Below are 23,964 nucleotides of genomic sequence, written 5' to 3'. Positions count from 1 at the left end.
ATAAAAAATATTTCCTATAAATACACTAGCAACAAAAGAAGGGCTAAGGAGACTCTCCATCCTTTATTGGGTGGGAGGAGAAACATAGTGACAAAGGATGAACTACATAATGCTGCCTTTGCCTCAGTCTTTAATAGTAAGACCAGTTGTTCTCCAAGTACCAGTCCGTGAGCTGGAAGACAGGGAGTAGAATGAAGCCCCCATATTGCAAGGGGAAATGGTAGGTGACCTGCTACACTACTTAGACACACACAGGTCTGTGGGGCTGAGTGGGATCCAACCAAGGGTACTGAGGGAGCTCATGGAAGTGCTCATTGGCCCACTTTCCATCATTTGTCATCAGTCCTGGCTCACTAGAAGTTGGAAAATGTGATGCCTAGCTATAAGAATGGCCAGAAGAAAGATCCAGGGAATTACAGGCCTCTCAGCCTGACCTCAGTGCCCAGGAAGGTCATGGAGCAGATCGTCCCTGAGTGCCATCATGTTGTGGCACGTGCAGGACGACCAGGGGATCAGGCCGAGCCAGTATGGGTTTAGGAAGGGTAGATACTGATTGACTAACCTCATCTCCTTCTATGACAAGGTGACTCACTTAGTGGACGAGGCAGAGGTTTTCCACAGTGTTCTCCTACAGAAACTGGCTGCTCGTGACTTGGACAGGTGCAGTCTTTGCTGGGTATAAATCTGGCTGAATGGCCGGGCCCAGAAAGTGGTGGTTAATGGAGTTATATCCAGTTGGTGGCCAGTCACTGGTGGTGTTTGCCAGGACTCAGGGTTGGGGCCAGTCCTGTTCAATATCTTTATCAATGATCTGGATGAGAGATCAAGGGCATCCTCAGTTAGTCTGCAGACAACATCAAGCTGAAGTGCTGATCTGCTGGAGGGTAGGATGGCTCTGCAGAGGGATCTGGACAAGCTGGATTGATGGGCCAAGACCAATTGGATGAGGTTCAATAAGGCCTGCTGGGTCCTGCCCTTGGGTCACAACAACCCCAGGCAGTGCCACAGGCTGCAGGAAGAGTGACTGGAAAGCTGCCTGGTGGAAAAGGACCTGGGGATGCTGGTTGACCATGATGCTGGCTGAACATGAGCCACCAGTGTGCCCAGGTGGCCAAGAAGGCCAATGGCATCTTGGCTTGTATCAGGAATAGTGTGGCCAGCAGGACCACTTGTACTCAGCACTGGTAAGGTCACACCTTGAGTCCTGTGCCCAGTTCTGGGCCCCTCACGACAACAAAGACATTGAGGTGCTGAAGCGTGTCCAGAGAAGGGCAACGAAGCTGGGGAAGGGTCTGGAGCGAGCACAAGTCTGGTGAGAAGCAGCTGAGGGAGCTGAGGGTGTTTAACCTGGAGAAAAGGAGGCTCAGAGGAGGCCTTGTTGATATCTAAAAACACCTGAAAGGAGGTTGTAGACAGGTAACAAGTAACAAGCAATAGGACACAAGGAAAAGGCCTCAAGTGTGTGCCAGGGGAGGTTTAGATTAGATATTGGGAAATATTTCTTCACCAAAAGGGTTGTCCAGTATTGAAACAGGCTGTCCAGGGTAGTAGTTGAATCTCCATCCCTGGGGACATTTAAAAGCCACGTGTGGCACTTAGGGCCATGGTTTAGTGGTGGACTTGGCAGTGTTGGGTTGATGGTTGATTTGATGATATTGAAGGTCTTTTCCAACCTACATGATTCTGTGATTCAATGATTTCTCTCTGAGATGTTGCTTGGAAAGGAAATATTTACAGTTAAATTCCCAACTCTCTTGAGTCTCTTTAATTCAAATTTCACTCCTGTTAGCAAGTTGTTTCTGTTTTAGTTGCCTAGATAGTGTTTGCTGCCCATTAATATTCATTGGCCAATCATCAATTGCATCACTCTAAATCACTCAATTTTATGATAGACTCCATCTAAACTCTGCTGTGCTTCTTCACTGATTAAGAGAGGGTCAGAGCATAATAACAAATCAGGTAGTAAAGGAACTTCACACTGAGAAAAATATGCCTTTCTTGAGTTGGTACATGGCTATAGTGATTTCTGAGTTAATATTGAATTTTCTGAGAATTAAGAGTAAGAAATAAAGTCTATGCTGTCTCTCTAGAAAATGTTCAGAAATGCCCATCAGCTATTTTTTATTGTTATTTTAACATAGTTTTGGGGGGTAAATGGGAGACATTGTAAACAAAATACTTTGCTCAGGACATCATTCAGCAAAGTAAAAATTATGCTTCTGTGCCAAACCATCTTTGGCTACAGAAATCAATTTTTATAGGCTCCAGAGCCTCATACAGGATTAAGAAATGTGGATCCCATGGGTAGGGGCTTATTTTCGTTGTTAAATCAGGTCCTTAGAGTGAAAGGGATATAACTATATTAAATTAGAAAAAGAATTATGGAGAAGATATATTAAACCACAGACAAAGGATGATGAAATTATGAAATTATGACTTGGAGTGTATGGAAGGAAGTATAGCATAGAGAAGAACAGCATAGAAAACATGGGTTTAAGCCTTTGAAAATGAACAATTATGTTTCGGCATGGGCACCACTGGTTTTCAAAATGGCAGTGACAAAAATCCTGAATTAGTAGGTTTGGGAGCTTTTTCTGCTGGAGAGTAATGAAAATTAATTTTTCTCATGCAGACTATCTGAAAAAAAAGAAAGTAATTTAACTAAGTAGCTCTATTTTCATACCAAGTACTTACTCTTTGCATTAATACCTCGCATCAGGTTTTGTGTCACAAGCTCAGTGAAGTTACCTATAGTCTGTGACATTCCTTGTTCTTTGCATTAAAGAACTGTATTGTAATCTCCTCGGCTGCCCAACATGGAGCTCAGGTTGATGGGAATTGGAGAAAAACTTCACAGAATAAAATGTGACACTCTGTAACATACACAAGTCGCAAGCAACGTACAATAATAACAAGTAAATGTTAACAAACAGAGCGAAAGAGAGAAAGAGAAAAAAGAGAGAAAATGTGAAGAACATGTAAAAGAATTAAGATTCCTACATAACAACTCAGTTTTAGTTACCCCAATATTCTAAGGCCATTAAAATAAATATCTTTATCTAGGTATCTTTATTAGTTTCCTGATTTTTATATTACTGCATATTTTGAAAGTTGCTATGAAGCTCTTCTGAGTAGATATCACACTGATGGACTTTACACTGGCACGAGAGCAGAATTTAGTATGCTACATGAAGAACACAGAATCCTTCCAACCCAACCTACCTCTTCAACATTTACTCACCACCGTGTTGACCTGGGTCCCTCCAGGAAGCCGTGTCCCCCAGGAAAGGCACTCCAGTGACGGTGGTGACCGTCTCTCCCAGTACTAACTTGGCCAACATAGTAACATCACTCCCAGAGAATATCACCCTTGAGAGGTACTACTTCTTGAAGTGAGGTGACAATATGTTGGCTGCCTACCTATTGGTTCTGCTAGAGAATTACAGGAGCTCTAGTAAAGTAGATCCAGTGCATCTTGCTATTACAGGCATTATTGGATATGTGCTTAATGTAGTGCTGAGGACTGTTGCTCCTGGAAATGCTGCGTTGCAAACAGCTCTGGAAGATCCTTCCTAGTTTTATCCTGACCCTTCTGGGGTTTCACTTATACCTATCCTGAACTTCTGGAAGTCTCACTAACACCATATTCTGTAGAGTGCAAAGGGTTATTGACAGATCAGGTAGAGGTTGCAGGAAAATGCAGTCAGGTGAGTCATGTTACAATCTTATATTACTGCTCTGACTGAGGAATACAGTATGATGATCTGTACAGTATGGAAGGTGTCTGAGACATGGAATATGGATGATAACAAAGAACAATGACAGCAGGAATGGTACATTGCTTGTTATTTCACTTTATAAACAGAAAAGCAAGTAGCCAAATGGCTTGAAGAAAATTTCCGGCAAGTACAATCTAAGAGGGATATAAGCAAGTGGACTGGGCACAGAATTAGCACCTCATACCCCACACCCTTTTGCCCCTGGCCTTTTGTAGTAACAGGTAAGTCATCTAGTCTGTTTAATTTTACTGCAGCAGAGATGTACTTGTTGCACAGATGTGCCTTTTCTTGTATCTGTCCTGCAAACACCAGTCATACTTGTCAAGCAGAAGGAAGAGATGCCAAGAGTACATCTTTTGTGTTCCAGAAATGCATTCTGCACCGGATGGCACGGGAGCTGCAGTGGCAGGCATGTGCTTGAGAAAGAGGATTTACCATATTTACATCTGCTTTGTGCTGGAGGATTGGCATAGGTTGGCCTTATTTGGCTGCACTGCTTGTATCTGTGTTTTCCCATGACTAAAAGTGCCTTGCGCTCATTAAGTTATTAAGGCATGAAAAGTCTTAAATTTTATTATTTATTTCTGCAATTGTTTTTCAGCATAGTGTAGTCCTGTCCCCCCACACATTCAGCCCTGTCTCTGGCCCACAGGGTCTGTGTGGGAAGATTTTCTAATTTTTAAATTTTTTTTTCACATCTCACCTAGTGCCAGAGAAAAGCAGGAAACATAAAGCACTGTCCTTGAATTCATAAATCCTCCTTTTTGCTTTCAAATTACTTGGTATAGAGGATGTTATCTTTTACTCAAATTCTAAAGTAAACAAGCACCATAGTACAAGTGACACCCACCAGTTGTATCCCTACAGGAAATGACAGATGAATAATTGCACAACAAAGTATTACATTATGTTACTTATAAGTTCTGCTTTGCATGTGACCCACGGCTATGAGATTGCAGAAATGCCACATGGTGCAGGGTGCAAGGTGCTTCCACGTAACTGTAGGCACTTAACTGAGGATAAGTTAGAGCTGCAGTCACCCACGATCTTTTGTGGAGAAAGACACCCCCATAGGACAATTCAGATCATAATGAGTGAATTAGTGAATCGGGCAGCTCTGAGGCTGCCTGATTCTTCTTCCTATATAAGGGGGACCTCAGGCAAATGCAACCTAAGTTAGATAAGAGGAACTGAGTGTTATTCCTTTTATTTTGAGCTGTTAACACTTTCTCCATTAGATCCCAAGGACTCCATCGTCAGTGATATCAAGATGCAATCATTACCTCATTTGCTATTTTGAAGTGAGGAGTTTTGGATTTTTAAAGGCTAGGAAGGCTAAGTATAGTGAGCAAAGAAAAAACACCTCCCTATTACCATTTCCACTGCCTTTTTGTATTTTTTATGTCCAACACATTTAAACATCAGAGTTTTTGGAGCTGAAACAGACCTAAACTCTTAGCAGTTACTTTGCTGCCTACTGTTCATCTTGCAAGAGGGTCAAAGGTTTTATGACACTAAAATTAGATGAAATTTTTTTTATAATGTTCAAAGACATTTGATCAGAGGGTTTGCTTCCCCGTGGTTTGAAGGACCACCACAGTGACTACATACCTGTGGCTTTAACAATTCTTTGCTATCCATAAAAGCCACTGAGGTTCACAAACCACAGTGAAATGTTAGGCAGCATAATGGGCCTCTGACAAGAACTGCCAAGAGTTCCCAGCTCCCACCGAGCATTGGCACTAGAATTACAGAGCTCAGCACACTTCTGACGTTAGAACTGGTGTGTTGCACAAGGAATACAGGTTATTTAGGTTATGGTGACAGAAGGGATGAAAAATGAAGCCCTGAGAAAAGAGCAGCTCCTTCAGAAAGCATAAGTGATAAAGCTGGAATGGGTAATTGCACACTATTTCTTTAAAAGGAGATCAGCTCTCTCTCAGGAAATTGCATTGAAATAATAGGTTCCTAACATCACAGTTTGTTCCAGTTCATCTGACCATGGAGTACAATGGAGTCACTGCAACTATGTAGTTTCCCTCTGTCAGTGATAGACTTGGATTTACTTTTAGTATTCAGACATAGGGATAGTCTAGGAGTGGGTTATTGGAAATTGGGTTTGCGGCAGATAAGTAAAACAACCACACATTTTTTTTTCTGAAGCTAGTCTGTATTAGTAATGACAGACATTTTCCCTCTCTTCTTAGTTGCCTGAATTCTAGTAATTTTTCCCCATATTTTACAGCTATGCAATGAATAATGCACTGTGAAAGAGGCTACACAATATTTTCATATGACGATACAATATCCTTGGAGTATAGCTCAAGTGAAGCTGCATGCACAGGGGATCAAAGAGGTCAGAAATTGTTATTTTGGCCATATTAAACTCAATATAAACACTGTGTGTGCTGGTGTTATAAATATATATATATATATATAAAGAATAAAAGGCTGGGGTAGATCTCTGAACAAACCCCAAATAATCAATCACTTGGGCTTATGTACTGTGGATGTATTCTTAAGACCGTTGCTCTGTGGCACCAGACAGTACTGTAGGTATCAAATGAAGTTATAAATTCCATTCATATTCTAAATTTCTTTTACAGTGTTGGAAAATCACATTCACTGCTTCATCCAATGACAACTTTAAAATGTAACCTGCAGTCAACCTATCCTGCAGGTAAGCAGACAGCTCACAGCAGAAAGTGATTGAGGAGGTAAGCAACACTTTTAAAACGAAATTGAGAGCTTTCCTTATTTGTTTTGCATGTTTTGAGGTTTTCTTACAAGCTTGCGCCTTAAAATATTTCACTATGTGCTGAATTAAATTACTTATATCTGTAGGACAGTGTGGGGTTTGGGACAGAAATCAGCCAAATTTAAGTGGTTGAAACTGTCTTTTTCTGTCTTGCTTCTGTTTGAAGGAAATTTTGTTTCACTTGGGTTTTTGGGGGGGTTGATTTTTTTGTTTGTTTATTTGCTTGTTGTTGGGTTTTTTTACTTCTGTTATGATACTGACTGTTTAAAATACTCAGAAGCCTTTAGATAAAAGACACTGCAGCACAGCAGACTATGCTTGATTTAGTTATATGCTTATTTATTTATATTCAACTAGCAGCCTTGCCACAGACCTTTCAAGTGGTATTGGTCAGTTAAGTTAAGCCCTGTGTCAAATGAAAATACTGGTGATTACTTCCATTTTCTCTTTGCTGTTGACTTAGTCTGTTGGGTATTTGATTGTAGTATAGTGGTTGACAAACATCAAATGCTGCCAAAATGAAGCCCTGATCTCGAACAGGGCCTGTAAACAACACTTCAATAAGACAAAGTTAGTAGTTTGACATGGAGATGGTAGAACTTGGTGTGTATATGTTAAATGAGGGGACACATGGTCCTCTACAGTCTGAGATATCCCCAGGTCAAGGAGTTTTAGTCAGATTGGTCAGGTGAAATCTGCTGCTCTCCATCAGACCCAGTTCCTCCAGGCACTCTATAAGGAGTATCTTAAGGATTTACGGGTGTAAAAACTGCCTTGAGGACAATGTTTTGTATAGAGGAAATCTCTACTTTCTTAGTACTGCTTGTGAAGGCCTGCCTGCAAATGTAGCTCTGCCATTCTCTACTCTGAAGTGCCTTTCCTCCCCTCTGCTGCTTTCCCAGCCACTCACTGGTGGGATCAGATGGGATGGAAAGCAGGAAGGGTTGCTGCAGGAAGGTATGGTAGAATGAAACTCTGACATCCTTTATATCGAATTAAAATCAAGTGCTGTTAATTAAAGATACCCTCCTGCCAGGTGTAGATTAGCTCAGGACCGAGCTGCTGAGAGTGTTGGGGACAATAAAAAAAATTAATTCAAACCTACCAGAATTTAAATTCAGAGCATCTTTGCTTTGCCTGCAAATGACCATAGCATCATTGGAAGCAGCTGTGCAGCCTGTGGGCACAGTTCTGCTGTTTTTATGTCTGTGCCAGGAAAGTGCTCCTTAACCTGGGAGGAGGCACCGGGCTGTGGCTGTGCAGAGCTCATGTAGAGCCCCCTTGGCCCTGCATGCACAGACCAAGAACAGATGTGAACTGCTGAGTCGGGGCATGAAAGGGCTACAGAGAGATAGTCATATGTGGAACTACTTCATACTCATCCCTGTTTTGTGAAGTGTTTAATCACTCCACCACAAATAATATATGGAATTAATAACTTCATGTGATGTCCTTTACACCTGAACAGCTAAGCAGCTTTTTTTTTTTTTTAAATAATGTATTAGATACAAATCACATGATCTTATGTGACCTAGACACTGTCACACTGAAGCTTTACAGTTAAAAATTACAAGAAATCTCTTGGACAACTCAGGTATTATTTTAGAAACGTTAGGCACCCATTCTGTGTTCTTAGTGCAATCTTAACTTGTTGTTTACAGTTAGGTGCTGTTAACAAATCCAAGTATTTTACAGTATGGGAAACACTGCTTGGAAGTCTCTGTTTTCATATAATGTGCAGGTGATGGTTTCAGGAACAAGTCAGTGCCTATGAATGCTTCATATTACAGAAGTGAAACAACATCCAAGGCAATGCAGATCTTGTTTTAACAGTTTGGTTCTGATCTTACTTACTATTTTTCATTTTTCTCCTGGACACATATAGACCTTTTCCTATCAGGAAGCTAAAAGATGCAGACAATATTTTTTGCTGCTAATGGTGCATAACAATTTTCAGAAACAGATCTCCAGCTACAGTGTTACCATTTTGTTAGCTGAAGTATAAGTGTGCTTCGTTACTTCTTAAAATATATATGCTTGTATATGTATATAAAAATAATCTCTCTTAATTATTGCAGAAATAGATAAGATGCTGTTACTATCAATACTTCATAGATATTGTGGTAACAGCTGATTTTAGAGCCCTGGAGGTGGCAAAACAGTTCCACATTGAACCAATATTACACGTATTCTCAGGATACCAGTGTGGAATTGCACTGAACTCGTAGAGTTCTTAGTCCTCTAGTTCCCAGAGAGGACCGGGGTAGGTAATGGAAGGAACTTTAAGGGATTTCTGAGCAGTCACTCTGTAGCTAACTGCTAAAGTACTCCAGAGTCTGGCATCTCTTGCAAATTACAATTGAGTAGTTGGCATATTGCTCACAGTAGGAGACATGCAACAGTGTTGTGCCTTCTTTCGCTCTTCATGTGTGATGCCACAAAGACATCTACTTATGAGGAAGTTTGCTGCTTGGACATGAGTTGTGATAAGCATTTGCAACCTGAGGGGAATGGATGATAAATCCATCACTTAGGCGCCAAAGATACGATTGGTACAGTCTATCAGTCACGTGAATTGTGATTGGCCTGTTGCAATGGAATAGCCTTTAACAAAAACAAAATGAAAGCTATTAACCTTCTGAATGGATTTTACATAGTTGCACAAAAGGGAAAAGAAATAACAAAAGAAGAGAAAAGAGAATAGAAAAGAAGAGAAAGATTCCCACCAGCTCTTCCCCTCCAAAATTAGCATTGGCATTGGTGAAGTCACACACAAAGGAAAGTCTCACTTTCTTTGTGCTTCTCACAATGACATCAACATGCATGGCTATGAGATGACGAGAGAATACCTCACTCACAATGAGTAACAAATTAGAATTTTCTTCAAAGCAAAAAAATGATAACACAAGACCATCATAGGTATATGCTAATTCTTTCAAAACACCTCATTTGAACTATATGTCAGTTAAGATCATTTGGCTGGCAATCTGTTCTATCTAATACAACACAGGGGATATTCTGAATAGGCTGAAGGATGTCTACTTGGCTGGAACATCTGCCAAAAATGAAGTTGGCTTTTTTTTCAACATGGTTATCTACTTTCAAATTACGCCAGAGAATAAATAGTGGTATTCCATGGGTAGAGGTAGATTATGGGGTTTAAATAATCAAATCGGAGCCCCGTAATTTTGTGTGCTATAGGAGGAGTCTCATAAAACTGAGATATTCCCATAATTAACCACTAGCCATGGGATATTATAATATATTCCATGGTGACTAGTATTTTTTCCATTTCCCTCCCCCCTCCCAGTAGAATTAGTATGGTTAATTTTACTCTGATTTCACCTATTGCTAACATGAATCAGTATAATTAAAAATAAGAATACCATATCATGAGGCGATCTCTGTTTGGGCCAAACCAGCCTGTAATGACCAGTCAGACCTTTTCCAGTTGGCCTTTGCTGCTAGAAGGTTGAAAGAGCTGTAACTCACCAACCCACACTTGCAAAAGGAGCATGTTTTAGGAAATGTGGTTCAAAATTCTTCATAGTTCTAAATGCTAAATTCTAGTGGAATATTATAGAATAGCTTGATTTGCATGCCATGGAATAAACATCCTTACGTCTAGTCTTGTCTCAGAGTGAGTCATTTTGCATTAGTGTCAAGAATTTGAGCTGTTGTTCTACTTTGCAGTTAATCATCAGAAAGAGACTGGATTGTCTCATGAATATGCATGATGGTATAGTTGTCCCTTCAACTTACTAGGCACCTAGTTTCTGTAATGAGATGTACAATATCTGCCATTTAAAACAGCTGAAAGATCCCAAATGGGAACAAATGAGAAAGCATCTGGCTGTTTCGAATTCCAGCCCTGTTTTGTCAGGAAACTCTGTAATTGCTGAGTACTTGGCTCCTACTCTGCTCTATGAAGCATTCAGCTCTCAGGAGCCTCTGAAATGCATTACACAGTCCAGCAACACAGCTGTAGAACTCTCAAAATTCTTCCACTAGATGTAACAGCTTTTCAAAATATCTTGAGACTTGTATGCCCTTAACCAGGACCAAAGTTTGGGCTCCTAGAGCGTGCTCTCATCTTTAGTTTTGCTGATCAGCCTCCACTGTACCATTTGTCCCTGCAACCTAGACTTCACACATATTATTCACTGTGTGATGGTGGGACTAGAATGGATAAATGTGCTACCCATTGCTCTAAGAAAGCAGTCTGGCTGAATCTTAAATCACTACGCAGGATGGAGGTTAACGGTCAGATGGACATTCCTCTAAGAGGTTTCCTACCTGCTCTGTTAATTTCTAAAATTTCTTCTTGGGCCAGTGGGCAAGTGTCGCTCTGAGTACTGTGGTGTGGAGAGTTTACGACAGATTTACAATAATTGGGGGATCCCAGCTGGGGTGGCCTCGGGATATGCTTCTTTTTTTTCTTTGGTAGCTTCTGCTTAGCCATAGCTAAGGAGTAATACATTCCGAAATTGTTCACAATGACAGGGACAGGCATGGCAATGGTCAGCACACCAGCGAGAGCACAGAGGGCCCCCACCAGCATGCCTGACCAAGTCTGAGGATACATGTCTCCGTAGCCCAGGGTCGTCATGGTGACAACAGCCCACCAAAAGCCGATGGGGATATTTTTAAAGTGTGTGTGTTCACTGGCACTAGGGTCATTTGGTTTAGCACCTATTCTCTCGGCATAATAGATCATCGTGGCAAAGATTAAGACGCCCAATGCCAAAAATATGATGAGCAGCAAGAATTCATTTGTGCTGGCACGGAGGGTGTGTCCCAAGACCCGCAACCCAACGAAGTGGCGGGTCAGCTTGAAAATTCGCAGGATTCGCACAAAACGGACTACGCGGAGGAAGCCCAGGACATCCTTAGCAGCTTTGGAAGACAGGCCACTGAGTCCAACCTCTAGATAGAAAGGCAGTATGGCCACAAAGTCAATGATGTTCAAAGAGTTTTTGATAAATTCCACCTTGTTTGGGCAGAAAGTGACTCTCATCAAGAACTCAAATGTAAACCAGACCACACAGACACCTTCGATGTAGGTGAGAAAGGCTTCAGTCTCTGCTTCCCTGTAGTGCCGCACCTGGGTGTCATTCCCGATGAATTCAGTTTCTGTCTTGTTCACAATGGGGTTAAATCTCTCGTGGGTCTCGAGGCAGAAGGTGGTGATGGAGACCAGAATGAAGAACAAGGAGGCAAATGCCACATACTGTGGAAAGAAACATATGAGAGAAATGTTAAACAGTAGGTTTAGTACAGGGGCTTTGATTCTGAAACATTAGGGATATTCAAGGGCTGTATTAAAACTAAAGATAAGGCCAAGCCTGTGGGCTTACGATGCCAAGTCTCACCTAGAAAGCCTAACATTCAAACTGGGAGGGAGAGAAGTATTTAAGTACATGCTAAAATCCATTCCTATACAGATAGCACTTACTGTGAGTGTAACTTGAAGCAAGCATTTCAATCTCAGAGCTTTGTTTGGGATTTAAGGTTAAGAACATATTGAAATTCTACTTTCCTGAACTTGGTCTTCTCTTACTTCCTTATATTAAAGACAGAGCACAGCTTCTGGGACAATTGCCATGCAAGACCTTTTGCAGCATTGTGTCAGTGGCTGCCTCCTGTTCCCAGCTGAGCATCAGTTGAGGTATTTCAGATCTCAGCAAGGGGCTAGTAAATACTAGGGGCAGTCTCAAGTGGTCTCTACAGCAAGGAACAGAGTCCTGTTTGGCATCATTTCTTGCCAAATCCTAGAGGCAGGTTGAGAACAGTCACATACCAAACTGAGCTCTCCTAAAGTAAACACCTCTTTTCTCAGTTCCCTTCTCCAGATCTTTTGGGAGAGGGGGACAGGGAGGGTAAGAAAGAGGTTTTGGGTAAGAAAGAGGTTTCAGGTAAGCCTGTCAGCTGATCCCAAAGGAGACGGATCTGTTGGCTTTTACCAGACATGGTTTTCTTGAAGAGATTCTCATCACAAGATGAGACTTGTATCAGAACTACATGAATCATTATTTTGAAGGATACTGGATTACAATTTGGTTCATCAAGTTACAGTGAAGGTGGTAGCAGCCCCCAAAGTCAATGAGTGGTTATCTTATGAACATTTTCTTCTTCTGTTTCAGTTCTTGCTTTTCAGAGAATCATAGAATGGTTTGTATTGGAAGGGACCTTTAAAAATGATCTAGTCCAACCCTCCTGCCATGAGCAGTGACATCTTCAACTAGACCAGTTTGCACAGAGCCCCACCCAGCCTGGCTTTGAATGTGTTCAAGGAGGGGGTATCTTCCACCTCTATAGGCAACCTGTGCTTGTGTTTCACCGCCTTCATTGTAAAAAACCCTCTTCCTTACATCTAGTATGAATCTTCTCTCTTTCAGTCTAAAACCATTACCCCTGGTCCTATAACAACAGGCCCTACTAAAAAGTCTGTCCCCATCTTTCTTATAAGCCCCCTTTCTTACAAGCCCCCTTATTGACAGGCTGCAATAAAGTCTCTCTGGAGCCTTCTCTTCTCCAGGTTGAACAACTCCAGCTTTCTCAGCTTTTCTTAGTCTTTCCTCAGCCTGAAGGAGATCTCTTCGTTGTATTCCACAATACCTGAAGGGTACAGTCAGTACAGCTAGGCCAAAATTCACAGGTCTTGTAACCACCGTTCCTCTGCTCCATCCTCCTTTAATCAATTAAGTAATTTGCATATATCTAAGTCTATTTTTGTGTTGGAGTGGAACTGTAATGGTAATGCCTTTTTCCATTTCATTCCCTGCATCTGTTATTTTCTTGTTTGTTTTGTGTGTCACTTTGACAAGAGATATCATATATTTCACTGTCTTCACGAGCATAAGCAACTGTGATAATTAAAATATTATTCAAGTATTCTTCTAATGTCCTGTTATTCATAATGTCCCTTTTTCAGCAGCTTAGCCAGAATAGTGGTTAAAAAAGGACTAGTTTCTTCTAACTGTTTGTTGCCAGTGAATGCACTGCAACAATCTAACCAAAATTGCTGCCAAAGGAACAGACCTGATAAAAATAACCTATGCTTCAATCTGCCTAAGCATTCCTGCAATCAAGAAGTTCCTTCTGTCTCTTTTCCTGGGTAGACCTACTGCAGAATTACACTTGGCCTTCTATATTAGCATATAGCATTCATTTGCCACAGTTTGAGGAGAACCATTTAATAGAATACAGAGAAACTGGAAGAGAATAAAATCACAAGACTATTTAGGTTGGAAGGGCCCTCTGGAGGTCATTTGGTACAACTTCAGATTTGGATCAGGACGCTCTTGCCTGGTCCAGGTCTGAGTATCTCCAAGGCTGGAGATCCCACAGCCTCTCTGGGCAGCCTGTGCCAGTGTTTGCCCAGTAAGAGCAAATAAGCTTGGAAGGATACAGAAGCAAACAGGCTCTTCTGCTTTTCAAATTCGTTTTTGTTGCCAAAGAGATCAGAACCATTGTCACAGATTTAAAAAAACCATGAACAGTACCTTCCCTTAAATGCTTCAGGTTCTCACAGCACTATACATGCTGATATGTGCTAAAATCAATGCCTAATGTATTTGGGAGATAAACAATATGAAGATTAGAGAAATGGAGAAGCAGAACTACAGCTATCTTTTTATGACATTCTCCTGTTAAATAGGGAAATTTCTCCATGCAGAGTTTCTGCATCTGTAAAAGAGGTTAAAAAAATACCAGGTGGTGTTGGTCTTGTACTTTGTGATCCTATATAAATGTGTACAGGTTCTACATGCTTTTATCTAAATGTTACTGACTTTAATATATCAACAGTTTACCTGAAAAATAAGGTGAAGAGTGTTTTAAGTGGTCAAAGTAATTTTGTGTATGATATTGGTAACACTTGGAGCTTAATTGTCTGTGTATGAATAAAAGGAGAAACAAAAGCATCTCAAACCAAGAAGTCAGGAAAATATTCCTAGGAGCCTTAGCATGTCTGCTTTATTTCAGCCTGGGGCAGCTTTTTACGTAGCTGTAGAGCCCTGAGAATTCAGGTGGCAGAAGGAAATGCTGACACTTCCTTAAGTCAGGTAGCACTCACAGATAAGGAGCAGAGAGGGGAATAAAACCATTTTGCACTTTAAGGGGTCTGTGAAGATGGCCCCTTTCTTTATGCTGACTCAAAATGCAATTCTCCTCTTGGTGTATATTGAATATATCTCCCGAGTGAGTTTTTCCTGCTTAGGACAACCTTCAGGCTGACCTTGCACAACAAGTATCTTGAAACGTGATGTTTTGCTGTATTAAAGGGAACAAATAACCATTTCTGACAGGGCATTTGAGTTCTCTGCAATGGTACATGATAACAGTGTTATCAGCAGAGAACATCACGCCCATGATCTCTCTTGTTAGCCCTTGTTTAGGCACACCGTGGCTTCAGAGGGAAATTGAGAGATTTTAGTCCTTAATTCAGCAGAGCAGGAAGCACCTCCAAAATGAATGTGAAGCCTTTGCTTCCTTCTGTTGGCACTTAACAGCATCTAGAGCCCTTTCCCAGGATGGGCATGTTCTTGTATGCTTTGCAGCTTTGAAAGTGGGAGTCTGCTTTCAAGATTTCATAAAACTACGTCTGAGTAATGGTGTTGACAGGAAGAATCACAGTATTTCTTCTCCAATTTAATTTTGTTTATCTCTGTTGAATTACTATCTAGTCCTAAAACCTATGTTACATTTTGGAATTAAAAATGCTCCTTAGTCATTCCATGCTTCAATATTGAAAGGCTCTTGTTTATTGTTTTAGAGGAATGACTGCACAGGCTGAAAGGAGAAGACTGTGGAGAGCAGCCTTTTAATAAAGGTCCCATTACAGTTCCTCAGTCTCTTGGCTGATCCAAAGAAGTGCAGAAACGCCTGAGAATCATGCCCAATGATTCATACACTGACACCCATCTCTGATAGATTTATCCACAGCAGCTGCTTGGTACACAGAAATTTAGCAGTTTACTCTAAATGAATGGTAATATATCATTGGCATAGATTATATTTGTGATACCCAATTCATATTGCCCCCACCCCTTTTTTCTTCTGAATGTTTTTCTTTGTTAATTATCTGATATGAGATTTAGCAAACTGTAAGCAAAATCTAATAGCACAAAAATCAGCGAGTATGCTTTTCTAGGTAGACCAGCATTAATTCTTACCAAAGGCATAAAAAAAAAGAGTTCTCTCTGGCACACACATCAGAGGCCAACAGAGATCACCTATCATGCCCAACATGATAACTTGTCAAATCCAGAGATGGGCAATGATAATAAAATCTAGTGAAGACTATGGGACTCACACATGTTCTATTGTCTTTGAAAATGAGTCTGTCTCTTTTTATTTCACTAATAATGGTCTGAAAACTAATCAAACCAATGGATTAATCTTGTATAATTTAGTGGTTCTTAATCTTCTTTCTACTTACATTTTATAGCAGAATTTCTCTTCTTCCTAGGATCTGAATGGACTGGGGGAAAGGAGTGAGGATTTTAGGAAGTGATGTTATGTCCTGTTGAGTTACATAATGGCATCCAAAATTTTGTATAATTAGAGAAAATACCTAGGTAAAGTGTTTAAAATGATAAAAATTCTTTTTTGTACTTGGACACATGAATGATTTCAATTACACTAGAGATACTGTTGCCATCACCTTTTTTTTTCCTGGCTCTAATACCAGCAAAGAAAAATCACAAATTGTCCAAAACCACAGAGGTCATAAGAGAAGACAGAGATGAGATTTTAAAGGAGGAGGTTTTGATTAGAATATAATTTACATTAAAATGTCTTCATTTTGGAGAGAGAAGAAATTACACTCCTGCATAATTTCTGTTAATAGTGGATATATTTTATTAATTTATTTGGAAAGAGTCTAGAAGATGTCATGCCCGTAAGTGGAGAATTTAATACCTAATTTATACTGGCTCTGATTAAATCTATCTATCTATCTATCTATCTATCTATCTATCTATCTATCTATCTATCTATCTATCTATCTATCTGTCTATGTCTCAAGTGCTTGCTTCTCTCTGTTTCTCTACTGCCCTATGTCTAACCCAGCCATTTTTGCCAGTGCAGTGGGAATATGAAGTACCAATTAATTCAGAATACTAGTATTTAAATGGGCTTTGCATAACTGTAAAAGGAACAAAGTAATGGAATCAGATGTAGCCATTCATGAATAATTAGCCAGCAACTTTCCACTTAGTGTGGAAAGAAAACAAAAGCTCAACAGCCTTGAAAACCTAGATCTTCTAATACATGAGGATTAGGAAGCTATGCTCACTTCAAAAAAGGTCTGAGAATTGGACCAGACAGTATTAAATACACAGTTTTTTCTGTTTACTTCTGGGAATCAGTTTTTAAAACAGCATTTTACCTTGCATTTCTGAGATAGATCTGGTCTTGGAGATAAGAAACTTTTTAATGCTTAGTATTAAACAGATATGTTGGGTAACCCGCTAGAATTTATTCATGTGGTGCCTGGAATATCCAGACTTCAGTGTAGTTGGGCATGAAGGCTAGTGATGAAAGTACCAGGACAGAAATCAGATACTGAGGCTCTTTTCCAACCTGTACCATTGACACATTCTTAGTTTTCAAACATGTGTGTCCACATCTTTTGCATCATCCTTTGTTTATTTTTTTTATTATTTAATTGAGATAGTAAATTTTCTGGGGCTTGGGAATGTCTGCCAATTTATGTCTGCTCACTATTCAGATCAATGTATGTCTGGAGTGGGGACCTGGGAAGGGAGACCTTGGCTGAGTCTTTGCTAAGAGAGACAGCACTCTTGGACCATAGACAAGAAAAGTGAGTGGTGGCAGTGGAAGCAGCAGGGCTTTTGCAAGTCAAGTTTCAGTGACTTCAGGGTTTGTTTTCTAGGAAATGGCCGTCTACATGACACACTATTCATAATTCATTCCAGATCACACGTTCGGAATGAGTTAGTAGCAGCTGCATGCCACAGACGTGTGCTCTTCTTCTTTGATACTGCTCAGAGTCATTTAACAGCCCTGACTCAAGATAGATGGGAGAAAAGAAAGACATCACATTCAGAGATTTGTCAGCCTTTCTCTTTCCAGCTGTTATTAGAAATATTTTAAAATTCCCTATCCTTTTACAGGGAAATTCAGGAAATTCTACCCTTCTCTGAACCTCTGGATGAAAAGCAGAGAAAGGTGGCATCTTGATTGAACTACATCTGTTGAAGCATCAGGAAATACTCTGTGTAAGTGGCACCCTCTCTTTCTACTGATCTATTCTAGTGAGTTTGGGGTTTGATGACAAAAATATTTAAATCACTACATGATAACCCTCCTGGTCTTGTTGAACCAGCAAAGAACATGAGCTAAGCAGTTGTCATCTCAGTCTGTATGAGCAGGGCCTCTGAGCAGCAGGAGATTTGCTGCTTCTCTCAAAAGTGAACCCAGGGCTTGCCAAGACTGAAATTGGAGATGAGAACATACATCTCACCACACAACTTTGTCTCTGAAGGAGAAATGATGGAGCTATTAGTGCTGTGGAGCTTCCAGAAAAGTGTATTGTGACACTAGTGAGATCCAGTATTCTGGGATTAGTCTGTTTGGGGTTTTGTTGTTTGTTTTGGGGGAGTAGGAGAGGACTGGGGGTGTGGATGGGCAGAATAATAAAAAAATCCCATGTCTAGTAATTTTTCCAGAAGTCTATTTCTGGGAAATACTTGCAGGAACAAGTTGGGCTCAGAAGAGTTTTACATCACTGCTGGCAACACATGAGTTGGTTTTCTACAAAATATCAGGAATTCAAATACACCCAGGGACCTGTGCTTTTTGCTAGACCTGCATATAGCCCCTTGATTTCCATTCACAAGGTATCTCTTCAAACACTTCACCAACTTGCTTTTACAATAGCTCATCTGCTTGATGAAAATTACTGAAAACTACTACACCTGCATGAAAATGCCAACATTTCCTTATCAGTGACTTGAATCACAAAGCTTTGCCTAGTTTTTATCTTAATCTGAAAACAGTACCTTAACCACTCTAAATTTAAAATTAATCTAGTTTAGTCCATGTATCACCAAAATATTTAAAAATTAGATAAATCTTTTTGCCACAACTTAGCCAAAGTATGGGTTAAATGGAAGCTGTTTTATGTCAAGACTGATTTTCTAGGTGTTCTTAGAGATATGGACCCTGATTCAAACAAATGACTCATTTTTAACATGCAAGTAATTCTGCTGGATTTTTGAAAGTAATACTGAATCTGTATGACTGATCAGATGACTAAATGTAGGCACATGATAGTAGCAACAAGATAATACTGTGGAAGTGAGCAAAAGCTAGGACTCTGTCAGAAAGCAACCTCTGCAATATTTCATTAGGGATCCTACTGGGAGATGTTTCAAGATCCTTTGAGCAATGATTATGAAAATGAAATTATTTGCAAGGGAAAAAATCCAGTTCTTCTTTTGTAGATGTGATGTAAGTATATGAAAGCACAATCAGATGTTACTACTAAGTGCTTCTTGGTGAGATGATAAGACAATTGACAGAGAACCTCATATCATCAAACATGCTGGTTCACTCACAAGATATTTAAATTTGTGTTTTGTAGCTGAGACAAATGGAAGAAGGAGGCTTGCAGATAGACAGAGCTTGCTCTGGAGTCACATAAAAAGTCCACTAGCAGCTTATGGATAAAATGATTATGTAATGCCGAAAAAATATATGACAGCTTGCAAAAAAATCTTGGAATGCTTAGTGGCACACAGACATGAAACAGCGTGTTAAAAAAAGTGTGTAGTCATCTGTGGAAAATATGCTTAAGTTATTCGGTGTTGACATTGCAATAAATAAATTAGAGGTTCATCTCTCAAATGTTAGTCCTAGCAGGCAGCCATGTGCTTTGTTTGACAAGGTAGTTACTGGGATAAGCCAGACTGTGTCAGAACTGTGGTAGGTACAGTGTTTCTCAGTGGCCACATGGCCAGCCAGGTGGTCACCAAGCAAAGGTTGGAATGGCTGATTGTAGGTCACAGGCAAGTTTTCCAGTTTCATCTAGGACAGATTAAGTCTTGTGATTTAATAGGAACATTGACACAGAAGTTAGACATGTCCTAGTCTGGTAGTGAGAACTATATGGAGACAGTGTGGTGGGACTAAGAAATGTTTCATATTGCTCAGCAACAGCTCAATGGGAAATTCTTAACATATGTAGATTCCTGATCCAAAAGGGCCTCAAGACTTCTGTAGCTAGGTATATGGGGCACTGCAGAGGGGCTTTAAGTGTGAAAGTAAGCCTTCCATGTTTTTGAGGGGCTGCAGAAACTGTAGGGACCTCCAAAATTTCACTGTCCCAAAACACAATCTTGCTCACTCCCGACTGACAGCTACACTGACTGTTGTTAAGGACCTCCAATGGTGAATATGGTAGAAATTCAGCAGGAAATTTATCCCAGTACTTCACCATATTTTATCTGTATTTTTTCTTCCTATACTCTGAATAATCTTTGCTACATCTTAGGTTTGTTCACTTTTGTTATATCCATCATAGACAGCTGAGCATTTAGAAATTTGCAGATGTTTTCCTTCTTTTGTAAGCTAACAACCACTAAACATTCAAATGTTCCACAAGTCCTAGACTCCTGTTTTCATATGCTCATGCTTTTGCTGCATAAACTCAATATAATTATTAATCTCATTTTCAGATGATGCCACATGCTTTTATGCTGTCAGTTCTGTCAAAAGCTCCAGAATTAAAGAAACTGAGAAAGTCGTGTAACATCTCATACACAGAGCATAAACGAACACATGACAAATGAAGCCATGGAACTTTAATTGCCCATTAATGCTAGGGTTTTCAGGCTCTTTCTCTTAGGCAGTAGGTAACATTTTTTGAACTCTGCAGTTTCTGTTCTAAACTAAAAAGGAGAGCTTTGTAGCAATGACTGGTGGTAGTGTCATGTGTTAGGATTTTCGGGATCTCACCTCACCACCTTTGTTCTGGATGCTATTTTATCTCCTGAGAAAATCACACTTCCTTCCTCTCTAACTTGCTGCCAGTCTATTTTTTTTCCCTTCTTGTTACAGCTTCTGCACTGTGACTTGCCCAAAGGCGGCTTAATTCACATGCTTATGCTTATATGGCGTACAGCTTCTCTCAAACCTACTTTTGGAGTAGTGCTATAAGCCTTTCACAGAGCAGGAGACATTTCTGAAGCCATTCAGAGTCCACCTGCAGTGAGGTTTGATTTACCAACCTCAGCTGCACACCAGCCCCTGAGGAATGAAGTTGTTACAGGTATGAAGGAGGCGGAGGGTGCTGAGTGATCTCCACCTGCCTTAGAAAGAGCATGCCATGCTTGCTTATATTTTTTGCAAGAGGAAACCCTCCAATGTGTGAAAGTATAGGAAACACCTGACACACAGCGGGGCTGTCTTGAATGTAGAGCCCCTTAACCTAACATACAAGGCTGATTTTCCTCTGTGTGGTTTTTCAGCCAAGATATTTGGAGTGTGTTCCAGATCATGTTTGTAGTCAGGCAATAATGCTTCTGCTTCGAGACAAATGAAGATAAGTACCTGTCAAATCTTCAGTAGTTCCAAATGTGGGTGGGCTGGCTATATAGCCGGGCTCAGACAGGGTGTGAGGTCTGTCAAACCTTCCACACACACTCACCAGGAGCTGGTGGGGTATGTCAGGCAATAGGGTGCTGGCAGCTCCTACCTAGGACAAAGGGGAAGATCAGCCCCCAGAGGTGAGCAGTCTGGGTCTGCAGTGCCTGCGATGGTGGGGTCCTTAATCCAATTTCTCTCTCAAAGCAATATTGTAGCAAAAGTAATTATGATAGAATTCCTCTTTGGAGGTACAAACCACCTTATTTCATATTTGACCATGGATTTTGAAACCTCGGTTTCTGACTCCGCAGGAGATGTTCCAAAGAGCTTTAAATTCTGGGAGCAGCTGAGTGTTTACCCTCTGACAGTTGAGCTCAGCGCCTCAGAACTGAGGCACTCAAAATAACTCATCACTCTGGAAAACTGGAAGCCCTGGGATCCCTTTGGTGCCAGTAAATGTTGAGCTCAGGATTTCCTGTTTTCACTGCAGTTTAGATGGATGGCACAGATGATGTAGTCCCTGAAAAGCCTGAGTTCTTAACAAGGTGGCTAAAAATAAGCCCCAGGCATGTCAATGACTGCTTTATTTTAGATAATTTCATGTTATTCAGAGAAACTGTTTTTTCTTCATTGTCTTTTGTTGTCCAGGTTACGACTAGTAATGTGTTGTAGACACTTTTCCTCCCATATTGTTTGCTTAGCTTAAGCCATTGCTACCAGTTTGTGCTTTTAAAGCATTATGGCCACAGTTTGTCCCTACCATTGTGCAGTGTGTAGCACAAAAGCCTTGTTAAAATCCTAGATGGCCTAAATATATTACAAACTGTTGAGACCTTTTTGTGCCTTTGCTCTACAAAACCTAAATATCAAATATCAATATTATGATGTAATTATACAAAATTATATCCAATTTATAATTATGACTATTATAAAACATGAAGAAATTCTAGCAACTATTAAACAAATGAGAAAATATTTTGAGAAGCAAAGAATGTTTTCATTCCCTAGTTAGGCAGAGTCTATTGCACAGCTTAATTAGAGCAAGGACAAGGCACAGGAAGGGAGCATACTAAATTTCCACTGACAGCAATCATTGGCTGTGAACCATTTTAGATATCCAGATTAGTGACAAAATAGCTTATAAAACTGTGTTGGTAGCTTTTTAGTCAACTTCCAAAATAGCCTTTGTCATATAAGAAAGATGGGGACAGACATTTGAGCAGGGCCTGTTGCAGTTGCATAACACATAATGGTTTTGAACTAAAAGAGGATTGATTTAGATTTAGATATAAGGAAGAAGTTTTTTTATTATGAGGGTGATGAAACACAGGAAGAAGTTGCCCAGAGAGGTGGTAAATGTCCCATCCCTGGAAACATTCAGGGCCAGGTTAGACAGAGGTCTGAGCAATCTGATCTAGTTGAAGATGTCACTGCTCACTGTCACTGATCTGGTGTTGGACCAGATCATCTTTAACGATCCCTTCCAACTGAAAGGATTCTATCAATCTATATAGTCTATCTTGACTCAGACCGAAAAGATTGATGGTATTGGACTCAGTGAGTGCTGACTGTTTTTTCAAGAGCCAAGTTCTCAGTAAAGTGTCATATTGCTCACAACACAGGATCTCTTGACCTAGGAATGGTAATCCATATACTCATGGTAATTCTTTCCTAGTGCTAGTCCCACAGTCAGCTGAAGAGTTTAAAAATTCACTAGCTTTGGCAGAGTGGCTGCAAATACCCATTCAATAAATAAAGCCTAAGTATATATGAAGATGTATGGAAAAAAGAGAAGTAACCTTTTGTGTATACATATGTATACATATATGTGTATACATATGTATAAAATAAGGTTAATATATAAATATAATTATAAATATAGACACATATATTTGAGTATTAGTTATACTGTACTCTATTACAATACAAAATGGTATATGTTATATATTACGTACAGTGTCATAATGTAATAATATCTGCAATAATATATGTAAAAATATAGCTACAGTAATACATCATACAATTATATTATATATATAAAAGCTATAATATAACAAATTACTCACAGAAATATGGTATATGTGAATAAATATTTATATATTAGGTATCTAATACCTGTCTCAAGGACTGTGGGGATGCAGAACTGGCAAAGAGGCCTGTTCTCTTCTGTGCACCTGCCAGGGTAGCTCCCGTTACTAGGGGTGGCCTTGGATCAAGAAGAACCATCTGTGTGGTGCTGCTACACCAGACCCACTCTGATTCCTATTCCAAAAGCCAAACACAAGCCCTCTGCAGAGCAAATTCATGCCTCAGCTTTTACTGCTAATAATTTCCCTTTGTGGAGTTCTGCTTCACTTTTCACAGGTACAAGATTTATAATTGCTGTAGTCTCCTACCCACAGATCCCTTCTCTGCTGTGTTTCCAAATTTACCATGCCAGTGAATGAAGGGGGTATGGTGGTGATATCTGGTATTTCATCACCCTCTTTTTTAAACATTGGTTCTACTGTTTCTCTGAAAAGGAAAATATTTATTTTTTTGTTTCCATGGCTCCACTCTTAAATGTGTCAGCAGTAAGGAACAGGAGCCATAAGGTGGCCACTTTGTGCCGGTCTCCTGCTCAGATGGTCGTGCACTTTGCTTTTCTGATAATTCTTTTTTTTATTACATCTCCTGGGAAATGGCCCATTTTCTTTGTGGTGAGATCCCACTGTTTTGTGGGCAAGTATATATATGATAATTTATTGAAAGCCATGTCTTTCTTAAGGTGTGAGCACCTTTGTTGTATCTTAGGTGTCTCCTTAAACTCTT

At 40.1% G+C, this 23,964-nt stretch overlaps 1 protein-coding gene across 5 annotated transcripts in view; it reads right to left on the bottom strand.

Moving 5' to 3' along the window:
• KCNC1 (potassium voltage-gated channel subfamily C member 1) overlaps positions 1-23,964 on the bottom strand; it is a 127,878-nt gene that overhangs the window by 27,656 nt on the left and 76,258 nt on the right. For all 5 annotated transcript variants that reach the window (XM_032690689.1, XM_032690686.1, XM_032690691.1 and 2 more), the window contains exon 2: positions 10,834-11,767. In XM_032690689.1, the coding sequence (XP_032546580.1) occupies positions 10,834-11,767 (934 nt within the window). The remainder of the gene's footprint in view (positions 1-10,833; positions 11,768-23,964) is intronic.

Source organism: Chiroxiphia lanceolata, chromosome 6, assembly GCF_009829145.1.
Source record: "Chiroxiphia lanceolata isolate bChiLan1 chromosome 6, bChiLan1.pri, whole genome shotgun sequence".
NCBI lineage: Eukaryota > Metazoa > Chordata > Aves > Passeriformes > Pipridae > Chiroxiphia > Chiroxiphia lanceolata.
Note: the sequence above shows the minus strand (reverse complement) of the source record. Positions and strands in the feature narration are given on the sequence as shown.